The 15,946-nt window shown below is 47.5% G+C and overlaps 1 protein-coding gene across 1 annotated transcript in view; it reads left to right on the plus strand.

Moving 5' to 3' along the window:
- The window catches only part of SLC9A2 (solute carrier family 9 member A2), a 125,085-nt gene that overhangs the window by 73,004 nt on the left and 36,135 nt on the right, over positions 1-15,946 (plus strand). The window contains exons 4-5 of the mRNA XM_079791578.1: positions 11,969-12,186; positions 12,604-12,806. Of these exons, the coding sequence (XP_079647704.1) occupies positions 11,969-12,186; positions 12,604-12,806 (421 nt within the window). The remainder of the gene's footprint in view (positions 1-11,968; positions 12,187-12,603; positions 12,807-15,946) is intronic.

Genomic DNA, 15,946 nt, shown 5'->3' on the forward strand with positions numbered 1-15,946 from the left:
CACTTTAATTGGAAGGAGACAAGTTCAGTTGTAGTTTTCTGAACTTATGGTGTGACTGAGGTGCTTTGACTTGAGGTCAGAGTAAACTGCAATGCAAACCTCCGTTCAGTGAGAGCACCTGCTGGCCTTTGCTGAGAGACATGACAGACCAGGACAGGGATTCTGGGAATACCTGTCCCAGCCTGCATGAGGCATCAGTGTCGTAGACGTGCCCACACTCCCTGAACAGGGCACAGGCCAGCACCGAAGCCTCTGGAACCTGCGAGACAGCGCTGCTCCCTTCAGCATCTCCCTGGACTGGAAGAAAGATAATTAAGTTACAGCGAGGTGTCTGGCAGACAAAGACTCAGTCCTGGGGTCCTGCTAAGGATACAGAGCAATGGAAATTGATCCTGTGGACATTCATATAAAATTCATTTTTTTAGCCCTGGCTGGTGTGGCTCAGTTGGTTGAGCATCGACCTGTGCATGGAGAGGTCACTAGTTTGATTCCTAGTCAGGACACATGCCTGGGTTATGGACTCGTTCCCCAGTAGGGGGTGTGCAGGAGGAAGCCAACCGATATTTTTCTCCCTCTCCCTTCCTCTCTCACTAAAATCAACAAAAGCATATTTAAATTTTTTTATCCAACTTTTTATTCCTACACCAAAGCTGTATTTTTTTCAATCATTTCTGAATAGAAATTTTCATGAAATTGCTCACATAATGAACTGAAGGTACTCTGCCTGATTCCCTTTTCGTCGGGTGACTAATATGAACATGATCTCAGAAGGAAATGTTTAACACATGAAAAAAAAAAAAAAACAGTATTCTCCAGTCGGTTAAAAATCACCTTTTGAAGGATAAAGAAAAAAATCTAACGCCAAGAGTAAGTGAGTGGAATAGGGTTGGAATGAGAAATGTTTTATTTTTAAAAAGTGAAAGTGAAAAATGGCAGCAGAGTAAGTGGATGCTGCATAGACACGCTCCCAGGAACAAACTGGAATTACAACTAAAATACAGAAAAAACTTACTGAATAATCAATGGAAAACTCGCTGGACAGAACCCTGACACCCGAGGACCGAAAGTGGAGCCGGCATAGAGACTAGTAGGAGGGGCAGAGGCGTGGAAGGGCTGGCTGGGAGCTCACAGGCAGCAACTGAGCCCTGGAGAGAGATCACAGCCATAGGTGGGTGCTACTGAGAACTCTGGAATCTAATCCCCAAGCTGGGTCCCCCAGCAGAGAGCACCAAAACTGAGGAGCGTACCCACATAATATCTGGCTGTGAAAAGCAGCGGCATGCTGTCTGCCAGGGAGTGACAACTGAAAATTCAGGCACCCTCTTAAAGGGCCAATGCACAAAATTCCCTGTGGAACCACCCACCTTGAGCTCTGGCAGAGGGAGGATGAAGTGTACTGGAGCTGTGAGAGCAGAACCCAGGACTGGAGACTCAAGGGATAGAGCTCAGATGGCAGACACCCAAAGTTTCCTGGGCTGAGTCATTCCCTCACACAGTGGAGGACATCTTTCCCACATAGACATCTGCCGTGCCTGTGGGGAAGACAGTTGACACACTTTATTGGAAAACAACTTGCCCTGAAGACACTTAACCCATGTACGCCATAAGCATCTGTAGAGACAAACAGCGGACCTTTCCCACATGCCAAGCGCGTCAAAAAAATGTTTTCCCTAAGTGGCAGCCCTGACCAACTTTAAAATCATTTTTCATGAGAATTTTCAACTGAAAATATTCAAGAACACCCGAATTGTGAGTAATATATTTATTTTTATAATATTCATTGCAAATTGATTTTTTAAATTAAATTCAAAATATCATGGCCTGTGGGGATGGTTTCTGTTTTGGACATGTGGCAGTTAACTGGTTAAGTGACTAAAAATAACAATTAGCCTTCAGGCAGAAGCAACTGCCCCACCCTGTTGAAAAACACTTTCACCACACCTGGGGTGCAATTCAAGTCAGAATCCTATCAGTCTGTAACAGAGGTGGTCTCTGGAGGCTTTGCATCTTTGCCTGATCTAATTAGTCAGAAACAGCCTTTAACACTAGTCACAAAGTCAGAAAGCCAAAATGAGGAGACAAAGAGCCCCCAAATGAAAGAATTAGAGAATTCTCCAGAAGAAGAGATAAATGAAGCAGAGATAAGAATTTTATCTGAAACAGAGTTCAGAGTAATGATGGTAAAGATGCTCAACAATATGAATAAAGATATAGTAACTATGAAAACAGAACAGTCTGAGATAAAGAATGACATAGCACAAATAAAAAACACATTGGAAGGAATACACAGCAGATTAGGGGAAGCTGAAGATCAAATCAATGAATTAGAAGAGAGAGTTGAAAGTATCACTTAATCAGAGAACCAAATAGAAAAAATTAAAAAACAGGAGGACAATTTATGGGAGCTGTGGGACAATGTGAAATGTAACAATATTAAAATAGCAGGTATGCCAGAAGAGACAGAAAGGGAGAAAGAAATAGAGAATATGTTTGAAGAAATAATGGCAGAAAACTACCATAATGTGGTAAAGGAAAATGTCACATAAGTTCAAGAAGCACAGAGAACCCCATGTGGAAGCCCCTTTCACGTCCCACGTGATTCAGGGTTCCGGTTCAGGGTTCGAGTTCTGGAGAAGGCCTCACACAAATGAAAAGAGACTTTAGAAAAGATTTAATTTGGGAAATGGGGGCCAGGCAGTAGTCCAACTCTAGTGGGAGGACTACTACTCGCTCTGGCTTTTCCATCCCTTTTATTAAGATTAAAATGATAGGATACACCCATATGCCCTAGGCAGGAAACTCCTATAAAAGCCAATCAGTGAATTTAGGACTAACAGGTGGGGGTTTCTTCAACTACCAATATCTAGTAATTAGCTCTGACCCGTTAGAGCAATTAAAGTTGACCAGCCCTCCGGATTCCCTGTCCACAGCTCTCTATTATTAAAACAATGATTGGCTTCTGGCAACCCCAAGCAAGAAGAACCCAAACAGACCCACACCCAGACACATCATAATTAAAATGCCAAAAGTTAAAGACAAAGAGAGAATCTTAAAGGCAGCAAGAGAAAAGCAAACTGTTACCTACAAAGGAGTTCCCATAAGGCTGACACCTGATTTCTCATCAGAAACTCTACAGGCCAGAAGGGAATGGCATGAAGTACTCAAGGTAATGGAAAGCAAGGATCTGAGACCAATATTACTATATCCAGTAAGGCTATCATTCAAAATAGATGGTCAAATAAAGAGCTTCCAAGACAGACCAAAAAAAAAAAAAAAAGGCTAAAGGAGTACATCCCCACCAAGCCTGCATTACAAGAAATGCTAAAGGAACTACTGTAATGAGAAGAAACAGAGAGAGAAACTTAGCCATACAGAATTAAAATGGATATAAATAAGTACCTATCAATAATAACCTAGGGTCCGGGCGAGGCCGTGGGCCCCTGGATCCGGGTGAGGCCACGCGACCCTGGGTCTGGGAGAGGCCACGCGCCCCTGGGTCCGGGTGAGGCCACGCGCCCCTGGGTCCGGGGGAAGCTAGATCCCGGGTCTGGGTGAGGCCATGTGCCCCTGGATCTGGGTGAGGCTGGGTCCCGGGCCCGGGTGAGGCCACGCGCCCCTGGGTCCGGGTAAGGCCACGCGCCCCTGGGTCCGGGTGAAGCTGGATCCCGGGTCCGGGTGAGGCCGTGTGCCCCTGGATCCGGGTGAGGCTGGGTCCCGGGTCCAGGTGAGGCCATGCGCCCCTGGATCCGGGTGAGGCCACGTGACCCTGGGTCTGGGAGAGGCCATGTGCCCCTGGGTCCGGGTGAAGCTGAATCCTGGGTCTGGGCGAGGCCGTGTGCCCCTGGATCTGGGTGAGGCTGGGTCCCGGGCCCGGGAGAGGCCACGCGCCTCTGGGTCTGGGTGAGGCCATGCGCCCCTGGGTCTGGGTGAGGCTGGGTCCCGGGTCTGGGTGAGGCCGTGGGCCCCTGGATCCAGGTGAGGCCACGCGACCCTGGGTCTGGGAGAGGCCACGCGCCCCTGGGTCCGGGTGAGGCCACGCGCCCCTGGGTCCGGGTGAAGCTGGATCCCGGGTCTGGGTGAGGCCGTGTGCCCCTGGATCTGGGTGAGGCTGGGTCCCGGGTCCGGGTGAAGCCACGTGCACCTGGGTCCAGGTGAGGCCACACACCCCCTGGGTCCGGGTGAGGCCACGTGCCCCTGGGTCCGGGTGAAGCCGTGCCCCTGGGTCCAGCCGAGACCAAAGCAGAGGGAGTCGGACCTGCATTACCACCATTTGTCCACCATCCAGAGCTGAGGGGTCAGTGCCGACATGTACACATGAGGAACTGGTGGACATTGATATTGGGTCTCAAAAGAACTGTTGGTCCAGAAAGAAACTCACTACAGACTGATTCATTTGCCTGTCAGCATAACTATTATTGCTCGTCTCACATTCAGTTCTTATAAGTATATCTCTAGTGACACATGATTTCGCTCATCTAGGGGAAATGATGAACAACATAGTCTGATGAACAACAACAGAACCAGAAACAAGGAGGCATCGATCGGACTATCGGCCTCAGAGGGAGGATAGGGGAGGGTGGGGGGAGGGGGGAGAGATCAACCAAAGGTCTTGTATGCATGCATATGAGCCTAACCAATGGTTAAGTTCAACAGGGGGTTGGGGCATCCATGGGGAGGGGTGTGGGATGGGAATGGGGGGATGAGGACAAATATTTGACACCTTAATCAATAAAGAAATTTAAATAAATAAATAAATAAATAAATAGGAAAAAAAATAATAACCTAAATGTAAATGGATTAAATGCTCTAATCAGTAGGCATAGGGTAGCTGAATGGATACAAAAACATTGACCCAACTATATGCTGTTTATAAGAGACCCACCTCAAAACAAAGGACACACACAATATGAGAGTGAAGGGATGGAAAAAAATTTTCCATGCAAATAGAAAAGTAAAACAAGCTGGAGTAGCAACACTCATAGCCAACAAAATAGACTTCAAAATGAAGGCCATCATAAGAGACAACAAAGGTCACTACATAATACTAAAGGGATCGATCCAACACGAGGATATAACCCTGGTAAACATATATACACCCAATATTGAAGCACCTAAATATATTTAAAAAAAAAAAAAAACTTCCAGAATACTATAACAGAGAGATCAACAACAATAAAGTAATAGTAGGGGACTTTACACCCCACTGACTTCACTGGATAGATCTTCCAGACAAAAAGTTAACAAGGAAACAGTGACTCTAAAGGACACACTGGGTCAGAAGGATTTAATAGACATTTATAGAACATTTAACCCCAATGCAGCAGAATATACATTCTTCTCAAGTGCACATGGATCATTCATGAAGATAGACCACATGTTAGGACACAAAACAAGTCTCCACACGTTCAAGAAGATAGAAATCATATCAAGCATCTTCTCAAATCACAGTGGAATGAAATTATGAATCAACTACAGTAAAAAAAAAAACATTCAAACACATTGAGCTAAATAGCATATTAAACAATGAATGGGATACCAATAAGATCAAGAAATAACTAAAAAACTTCCTGGAAACAAATGAAAATGAACACACAACAACCCAAAATCTCTGGGATACAGCAAAAGCAATCATGAAAGGGAAGTTCATAGCAGTACAGGCATACCTCAAAAAATAAGAAAAATCAGCAATAAACTATTTAACCTTACACCTTAAAGAACTATAAAGAGAACAACAAGAAAAGCCCAGAGTAAGTAGAAGGAAAGAAATAATAAAGATTAGAGCAGAAATAAATAACATAGAGACTAAAAAAGATAAATAAATGAAACCAAGAGCTGGTTCTTTGAAAGAATTAAATAAAATTGATAAACCATTAGCCAGACTCATCAAGAAACAAAGAGAGAGGACCCAAATAAATAAAATCAGAAATGAAAGTGGAGAAGTAGCCACTACCAACACAGAAATACAAAGGATTGTAAGAAAATACTATGAACACCCAACAAGCTGGACAATGTGGGTGAAATAGACAAATTCCTAGAAAAATACAATTTCCCAGATCTGAATAAGGAGGAATCAGAAAACCTGAATAGAATAAATAGAAGCAGTAATAAAAAAAACTCCCAGCAAACAAAAGCCCAGGTCCAGACGACTTCACAGGCGAGTTTTACCAAACATTCAAAGAAGAACTAACACCTATATTCCTCAAACTATTTTAGAAAATCCAAGAGGAAGGAACACTTCCAAACTCTTTCTATGCAGCCAGCATTATCCTAATTCCAAATCCAGATAAAGACACTACAAAGAAAGAGAATTACAGGCCAATATCCCTAATGAACACGGATGCTAAATTCCTCAACAAAATATTAGCAAATCACATCCAGCAATATATTAAAAATATCATACACCATGACCAAGTGGGACTTATTCCAGGGATGCAAGGCTGGTAAAATATTTTCAAATCAATAAGTGTGACACATCACATAAACAAATTGAAAAACCAAAACCACATGATCATATCAATAAACACAGAGAAAGCATTAGACAAAATCCAACACCCATTTTTGATAAAAACTCTCAGCAAAGTGGGAATCAAAGGAGCATATCTCAACATGATAAAGGCCATATATGACAAAGCTACAGTGAACATCATACTCAATGGGCAAAAACTAAAACCATTTCCCCTAAGAACAGGAACAAGACAGGATGTCCACTTTCACCACTCCTGTTCAACATAGTACTGGAAGTACTAGCCATAGCTATTAGATAAGAAGAAATAAAAGGCATCCAAATTGGAAAAGAAGAAGTAAAACTGTCACTATTTGCAGATGACATGATATTATACATAGAAAACCCTAAGGACTCCACCAAAAAACTACTAGACTTAATTTGGCAATGTAGCAGGATACAAAATTAAAACCCAGAAATCTATGTCTTTTTTATACATCAACTCGAGGCCCGGTGCACGAATTCATGCATTGGTGGGGTCCAGCCGGCCCACCCGGAGCAAGGCCAATCGGGGCCAGGCCAGCCTAGGGGAGGGGCTGCAGGAGGTTGGTCAGCCGGCTCCATCCCTGATAGGGTCGGCTGGCTGGCCACAGTGTGTGTCATAGCAACCAGTCATTCCGGTTGTTTCAGTTGTCTGGTCGCTCCGGTCATTCTGATCACTTGGCTTTTATATGTATAAATAATGAACTCGCAGAAAGAAAAACTAAAAAAAAAATACCATTTACAGTTGCAACAAAAATATTAAGATACCTATGAATAAACTTAACTAAGGAGGTAAAAGATCTGTACTCAAAAAACTACAGAACGTTGAAAAAGAGATAGAGGAAGACATAAACAAATGGAAGAATATACCATGTTCATGGATTGGTATAATCAACATCATTAAAATGTCCATACTACCCAAAGCAATCTATAGATTCAATGCACTCCCCATTAAAATACCAGGGCATATTTCAGAGACCTAGAAGAAACTCCCCCAAAATTCATATGGAATAAAAAAAAGACCCCAAATAGCCACAGTAATCCTGAGAAAGAAGAACAAAGTTGGAGGGATCTCAATACCAGATATCAAGCTGTATTACAAAGCCACTGTTCTCAAAACTGCCTGGTACTGGCACAAGAACAGACATATAGATCAATGGAATAGAATAGAGAATCCAGAAATCGACCCAAACCACTATGCCCAATTAATATTTGACAAAGGAGGCAAGGGCATACAATGAAGTCAAGATAAGACAGTCTCTTCATTAAATGGTATTGTGAAAATTGGACAGATACATGCAGAAAAAAAAAAACGAAATGAGACTACCAACTTACACCATACACAAAAATAAACTCAAAATGGGTAAAGGACTTAAATGTAAGATGGAAAACCATAACAATCTCAGAGGAATTCACATGCAGCAAAATATCAGACATATGTTGTAGCAATATCTTTACAGATACAGCTCCAAGGGTAATGGAAACTAAGGAGAAAATAAACAAATGAAACTACCTCAAAATAAAAAGCTTCTGCACAGCAAAAGAAACCATCAACAAAGCAACAAGAAAGCCCACTGCCGGGGAGAACATATTTTCCAATGTTATCTCCGATAAGGGTTTAATCTCCAACATTTACAGGGAACTCCTACAACTTAACAAAAGGAAGATAAACAATCCAATCAAAAAATGGGCAAAGGACCTAAATAGACACTTTTCAAAAGAGGACATACAGAAGGACATACATGAAAACATGCTCAAAGTCACTAATCATCCGAGCGATGGAAATCAAAATGACAATGAGGTACCATCTCACACCTGTCAGAATGGCCCTCATCAACAAATCAACAAACGACAAGTGTTGGCGAGGATGAGGACAAAAAGGAACCCTCTTGCACTGCTGGTGGGAATGCAGACTGGTGCAGCCACTGTGGAGAACAGTATGGAGTTTCCTCAAAAAACTAAAAATGGAACTGCCATTTGACCCAGTGATCCCACTTCTAGGAATATATCCCAAGAAAACAGAAACACCAATCAGTAAGGACATACGCACCACTAAGTTCATAGCAGCACAATTGCCATAGCTAAGATTTGGAAACAGCCTAAGTGCCCGTCAGCAAATGAGTGGATTAAAAAACTGTGGTACATCTACACGATGGAATACTACGCTGCTGTAAAAAAAGAAGGAATTGTTACCATTTGCAACAGCATGGATGGACATGGAGAGCATTATGCTAAGTGAAATAAGCCAGTCAGAGGAAGATAAATGTCACATGATCTCACTCATTTGTAGAATATAATGAACATAAACTGATGAACAAAAATAGACCCAGAGACAGAGAAGCATCGAACAGACTGTACAACCTATAAGGGAAGGGGAGGAGGGTAAGAGATCAACCAAAGGTCTTGCATGCATATGAGCATAACCAATGGACACCAACAGCAGTGGGGAGAGGGCATGTGCTGGGTGGTGGGACCAGCAGGAGGGGACAACGGGGGCGGGAGGGAAGAAGGAGACTTATGTAATACTTTAAACAATAAAGAATTTCAATTTTTTTAAAAAAGGTGAAAGTGATTTGGAAAAGCTGGGTAGTGAGTATTTGGCCATTTATTTTTCTTCATTTTTGCCTCTAAGCTTAAATGCTTTATAATAAAATCATTTTTAAGCCTTGTGTGCATAGGATTAGAGAATTTCAAGATGTAATATGGCCAGGATAATCATTTTTGTTACAAATTTTCAAGGTGGCCACACTTCAGAAAGGCTCCGTATTTTGTGTTGCTGGGTATGCCTCTCCCCTATAACACATTCAGCTTCTTAATTGATTCTGGCTTTTTCCCTCATTATTTTGTATTGAGTAAAGTCTTGCCTTTAAAATTCTGGTTAAAGAAAAATTAACCCAAATATGACAGAGGAGGATGTAGTTAACTGTAGTTAACCAGTGGCTTCTGTTCAGGTGGGGCTGGCCAGGCGCCCCCTGCAGGCTCGCTCGAGGGAGGCCGCTCCCACCTCTGCCGCGGGCTGCAGGCTGTGGGGGCCCTGTATTTCCTGTGAGTCAGTGGGACAGAGCTCTTGCCCGTTCCTGTCACCAAGAACAAGCAACCAGCTCTGGCCACACTCTTCCGGGGGCATGCCCTTGGCGTGGCCACCACCACAGGGAGGTGAGTGCCAGCGATGGCTGGGCAGCTGAGCCCACAGCTGCTCCTCCTCAGCCCTGCAAGTGCTTCCCCTCACTGGGCGAAGGGGCTTCGCCAATGTGAGCACTTTGGGCTCTTGAGCTCGGAGGTGACGCTAGGCTACCCAGGTGGGTGCTGGTGAGAGGAAGGCAGACAGTCAGAGTGAGAGGAGGAAATGAGGACCACAAGGCAGAGGCCAGTGGCGCAACCACAAGCCAAAGACTGCGAGCAGCCTCCAGACACAGAGCGGCAAAGGACAGACTCTCCCAGCGCCTCCAGAAAGAACCCAGCCCCCGGAGCCTGGGTTTTAGTCCAGTGGCAGGGATGCCGGACTTCGGGGCCCTGCACATGTGAGATGATGCACATGTCATGCAAGTCACTCAGTTCTTGGTCATTTCCTACAGCGGCCGCAGGAGACGCACCAGACAGACTGGCTGAGGAGGGCAGAGCCAGGGCTGCCTGGGGAGGAAGGCCTTCCTGGGTCAGAGATGAGCGGGCCGTGCAGCGTGGAGAGAGCAAGGGGTGTGTTGTGAACCAGCCTTCCTGGTGGCAGCCCCGGCCCCGCGGTGGTCAGCAGTGTCGTCGGGAGCAGTGGGCCTCGTCTGCCTTTGCTCTCTCGTCTGTGAAATGAGTGATAACAGAGCCCGCTCGGGCGTTAGGAGTCTGAACGGCCTGGTGCACGCAGTGTTTGCCCAGCGCCTGGCACCGGCGGAGCGGAGGTGCTGTAAACATTGGCGATTGTTATCTGAGCCCGCAGCTGTCCACAGGCTTTGCTATGTGTTTATGGTGCCCACGTTTATTGGCCTGTTTAATAAGACACCCTTCCTTCTGGCGACCACACGAATTCTGTGTTTCTCTGTGTCTAAAGCTAGAGTCCCTGCTCGTCTGGGGCAGTGACATTGGGCTGAGCGCATGGTCCTTGCTTGGTGGGCGTTTGTTCTGTTTTCACTGGGCACAGAGATGAGCCCACGTGTCCTTATGCAAGCACAGGTCTGTGGTTACCGTTAGGTCTTCACTCCGAGCCCTTGGGTCCACGTCCTCCTACCTGTGCTGGCCCTCAGGCAGATTTCCCTAAAACCCCGACACCTGCCTGGGGTAGGGAGGACTCCTGCAGTGCTGGGCGTGCGGGCCAATTGGGGGTCTAACTCTGAAGCTGTGGGAACGTAAGAAGCTTCCCAGCTCACAGCCAGCCTGGCCATGTCTCCGGGAAGGGAATTCACTCGGATTCCGTCCTCTTTCCCCAGACAGCACCCTCAGGTGGCGCGGCCTTTGGGCACTTTTATGGCAACTGGCTCTCCCGACGGCGCCCCATATAAGCTACCTTCCAGCTCATAGGAAATTTCCCCCTCTCGGTGGCAATGGGGGAAAGCGCTTCATTCCAGGCCGAGAGGAGCTTGTGCGCTGTGAGGCGGAAGGCAGCACAGGTCAGGGCTCGCTGGGGGGACAGACAGCGTGGGCAGGTGGCAGTGCCAGGTGCAGAGGGGCAGGAGGTGCGACTGGCGCTGTCCCCTAAGAACAGTGTGAGGAGCCTCAGGCACCCAGCTTGGAGCTGAGCCAGAGCCCTTCCTTCACCGGTGTGCAAGGGGCTGTGTGAAAATAGGTGCCGTGTGGTCCCGAGTTTGGAAATGCTGGGAAAAGGCTAAAGGGTTTCTTTCCTTTACAAATCCTCAGAGCCTAGTAGCACACTTAAAATTTCCCAGTAGTGGATATAATAGATAAGTAGAAATGAGACCCAGAATTAAAGCATCAGAGAGAGAGAGAGAGAGAGAGAGAGAGAGAGAGAGAGAGGAGAATACCCAGGATGAGGGATAGACAACACCTGGTGACCAATTACATGGTGGCATGGGGGTGCTGAGTGGTAGGGGCGCTGAGGAGGCGTGGCGGGGAGAGCGTTCAATAGTTTCAAGGTGAGGGTCTTAGGCAGGGGCGGCATTTCCGGCACCAGAGGAGAAGAGAAGTGGGACTGGTGGTGTAGATAGAAAGACGAGGGGTTTGCAGTTCCTAGGACTTGCTTTCTTTGTGATGCTGACAGGATAGCTGATGGGCCAAGGGCCATGACCTTTGATCATGTGGATCTGGAGCAAGACGACGGCAGGGACAAAGCTGGGTGAAGTCGAGGGGTTCAGACCATGGGTACCGATGAGGCCTCCAGAGAAGCAGGATTCCCAAGGAGGCAAACCACGTCCGATCACAGAAATCGGTGATGATGCTGTGGCCGTGGGCAGAAGGGCAGAAGGGTGGGCCATGATTAGCTCTCAGTGCCACTCATGTTCTGATGAGAGTCACTGATGGCAGCTGAATCTGTCCCTGCAGAATCACCACTTGTGCAATGACTATGAACAAGTACGTGGAGGAAAATGTGTCTCAGAAATCCTACACGACCATCAAGTACTTCATGAAGATGCTGAGCAGTGTCAGCGAGACCCTGATCTTCATCTTCATGGGCGTGTCCACCGTGGGGAAGAACCACGAGTGGAACTGGGCCTTCGTCGGCTTCACGCTGGCCTTCTGCCTGATCTGGAGAGCACTGGGTGAGGAGCACGTTGCCCCAAAGAACACCCATCAACTCACTGAAAGAGCGGGACTTCCTTCTCGCCCTCCCTGCTGTTGCTGCTGCCGCTGCATCTTCCTTCCTGTCTTCATGCTCCCCATCCCCTTCTCGTCCTCCTCTGTGTCCTCTTTCTTCTCTTCCCCCTCTGCCTGTTCTGTTCTTTCTTCCTCTGGCATCTTCCTGCCTTCGTTATAAGTCAACTTAACCTTCTTGACTCCTCTGAGTGCACACTTGAACCCAGGAGCTTTTTCCAAGAGCCTGGTCGCAGGAGCAAGGAGAGGAAGGGGGTCAGAGCCTGTGCCTCAGTCCCCTCCCTGCCACAGAAGCACAGAAGGGAGTCTTCGCGCTCACACACCTGGCTCACACAGGCTGGTGTTTTGGTTGTTTTCCTTCTCAGGTGTCTTTGTCCTGACTCAGGCCATTAACTGGTTCCGGACAATTCCCCTGACCTTTAAGGACCAGTTCATCATTGCCTATGGAGGGCTCCGAGGGGCCATCTGCTTTGCGCTGGTCTTTCTCCTTCCTGCTGCTGTGTTTCCCCGGAAAAAGCTCTTCATTACGGCTGCAATTGTCGTCATATTCTTCACTGTCTTCATTCTGGTGAGTAGAGTATTTTTCTCCCAGCAACGTCATTACCTTTACCAGGAGGAAACCTATTGTGAGACTGTCATAACTGTGAGAAACGCTCACCTGTCTGAATTCAGTTAGTAGGTTTGGAGACAGAAGTGTGGCGAAACGAGACTGTCAGTGTGGTCTTGAAAGAGCGGGTGTCTGGCTGAACAGGCTCACACAGAGCAGTGATCACAGGCTTTTTGTCCCTAATGTGCGAGAGTCCCTCCCCCGGTTCCTCATTGGCTGAGGACTATGGGGTAAACAGTTTTCCCCATACATCGCCTAGGTCTTATTATCTTCGATTGGGTTATTTTTTAAAAATGGGCTGAGGCCTTTTCTAGTTGCCTCCACCTCTCTTTGTCTAGTTGTGGCAGGCAGATCTTCTTGGAAAATGTGCTGCTGGTCACTACAGAGTTCTAAACCCTTTCCCCTCCTCCCTACATCCGGTTTGCCCTGGGAACATTCAGTAACCATTTCCATTAAAAGGTGACTGTGCTGGAGATGGATCACAGAGGCCTGTTTCCCACATATGAACCCCTTCCGCAGGGTGCAGCTCCATGAAGGTGGGTTGAAGCTCTATCACATGGATGTTTCTCTCCCCCCAACCCCGCCTTTCCTCCTTCCCTCCCACTCTCTTTAAAAACAATGGAAAAAATATCCTCACTCCTTGGGTGAGAATTTTAAAATATTATAAAATTATAAATAACGTCGGTAATGTTACATAAAATATAAGCTGTCTCTCTTGTTTTCAACTTACACTCAAGATCAGGCAGAGGTGGAGCCCAGGTGGAAAGGCCCGCCAAGGGAGTGGCTGTGGGTGGGTAGTCTGGCCGCTCCTCACAGCCCTGCAAGCCTCCGCCCACTGGGCTCTGGGATCTGGGTATTGTCCCTCCTCCCAGGCAGCAGAGAGGAAATCTGAGCACAGCCGCTGATGCAGGGACTGGCCGATGATTGGACTGGATGATTTGCTATGTTTAATTTTAACTAAGTAAAATGGTAATAAAAGGAAGAAAAACTTAACATCTTTTCTTGGAAAGGAAAAATGATTAGAGCACAAAGTTATTATTTAATTAATCCCTATAATCGTGCAGCAGGTCCCCAGAATTCTGGAAATCCACCCATTGGTTGTCTGGCTGGGATTCCCGGGCAGCAGTCTCTGTGGCCTCCATTGGCCATGGTGCTGTGCCTGCTCTGCAGCGGGGGCCTGGGTGGTGAAGCGTGGGGTCTCCCCTCACTAGCAGGTTAACAGGGGGCCTGGGTGGTGAAGCGTGGGGTCTCCCCTCACTAGCAGGTTAACAGGGGGCCTGGGTGGTGAAGCGTGGGGTCTCCCCTCACTAGCAGGTTAACAGGGGGCCTGGGTGGTGAAGCGTGGGGTCTCCCCTCACTAGCAGGTTAACAGGGGGCCTGGGTGGTGAAGCGTGGGGTCTCCCCTCACTAGCAGGTTAACAGGGGGCCTGGGTGGTGAAGTGTGGGGTCTCCCCTCACTAGCAGGTTAACAGGGGGCCTGGGTGGTGAAGCGTGGGGTCTCCCCTCACTAGCAGGTTAACAGGGGGCCTGGGTGGTGAAGCGTGGGGTCTCCCCTCACTAGCAGGTTAACAGGGGGCCTGAGTGGTGAAGTGTGGGGGTCTCCCCTCACTAGCAGGTTAACAGGGGGCCTGAGTGGTGAAGTGTGGGGTCTCCCCTCACTAGCAGGTTAACAGGGGGCCTGAGTGGTGAAGTGTGGGGTCTCCCCTCACTAGCAGGTTAACAGGGGGCCTGAGTGGTGAAGTGTGGGGTCTCCCCTCACTAGCAGGTTAACACGTTGCTGTTACATTTTCATGGATTCTTGCAGAAGACACCTGACTCTCGGGTCAGAGACCAAGGGCTTTCTTACTCAGGGTGAAGTCCTTCATGTTGGTGCCAGTCAGTTCTCCACACGAAGTCCCTGTGGGTGACACCAGGGCCTGGGGAAGGCCTGCATGTACAGGGGCCGAGGGGCGGGCAGGGCTGAGCTGAGGCCGGACTCTCTTTGTCGGAGGGCAGCACACCTTATCTCCAGAGTTAGCTTGTTGCAAGTGCAACCTTGACGAGGCCTGAGTGACAGCAGTCGGCCTTGTGCTGTGGCGCCCTCTGCAGAGGTGTGGACACTGCACAGCAGGGAGCGCCCCGCGGCCCACACACCCTGCTCACAGCCTCTCAGCTCAGAGGGGCCGGCACTCACTCTCCTAAGCCAGTGTGTGAGCCTTCAAATAAGCTTGAGTTTGGTAAATAAGTGGTCATGTGTCTTACATATTGCCGTGCCGTGTCATAATGACACATTCCTACCTTCCATTCCCATGCCATTACTAGGTAGAGTTCCATGGAATTCAGAAAAGTTTATTCTTGTTCTACAACAAAATGAGCAAGATAATCAGAGTTTTTCCAGATGGAAAATGTAGGTGCCTCATTTAGGATGTGAGAGAGAGAACAGCAGACGATGGCACTGGGGTTTTGACTGAGCAAGTGAGTGAAGAAGGGACATTCCCTTTCCTGCGGCAGTGCTGGTGGGGAGGGTGGAGCAGGCGTTCGGTTGCCATGCTGGGCCTGCATATTCGCCTCTTGGACATCATGGAGACGTGACCAGGGGGCTGTGCAGATGGGTCTAGAACTTAGGGGAGATGCATCAGCGTGGAGACCAGGCCCGCCGCCCTGCTGCCCAGCAGCCCTCACAGATCCGGCTCTCAGGTGGCGCGTCTGTTAGCCAAAGCCCAGTGAATGGATGAAAACTGTTCTTGAGCTTTGCAGCAATGCTTTGCAGTGGTTTGATGGAAGCCTGCGGTGGTGTGTGTGTTTGATTGTTTGTTTGTTTGTTTGTTTGTTTTTAAGGGAGTGAGCTATCTTTCTAGGCCGTATTGGGTTGCTCCCAGGTGACCTAAATTAGAAATTTTCCAGTGCGCCTTCTCAAAGGTACTCTTTTTTCCCCCTCTGTCTCTCCCAACCAAAGACCTAGGCTCCTGTAATATAACATCTAATTTAAGGAAATAAATTCATACGACACTCAGAGGTGCCAAATACCCTAGTTCCAAAGCATAAGGATTGAGGAAAGAAGGGAGGGACCAAGGAAGGAGGGAGGGAGGGAGGGAACCAAGGAAGGAAGGAAGGAAGGAAGG

Source organism: Cnephaeus nilssonii (genome assembly GCF_951640355.1).
Source record: "Cnephaeus nilssonii genome assembly, chromosome: 15".
NCBI classification, from domain to species: domain Eukaryota; kingdom Metazoa; phylum Chordata; class Mammalia; order Chiroptera; family Vespertilionidae; genus Cnephaeus; species Cnephaeus nilssonii.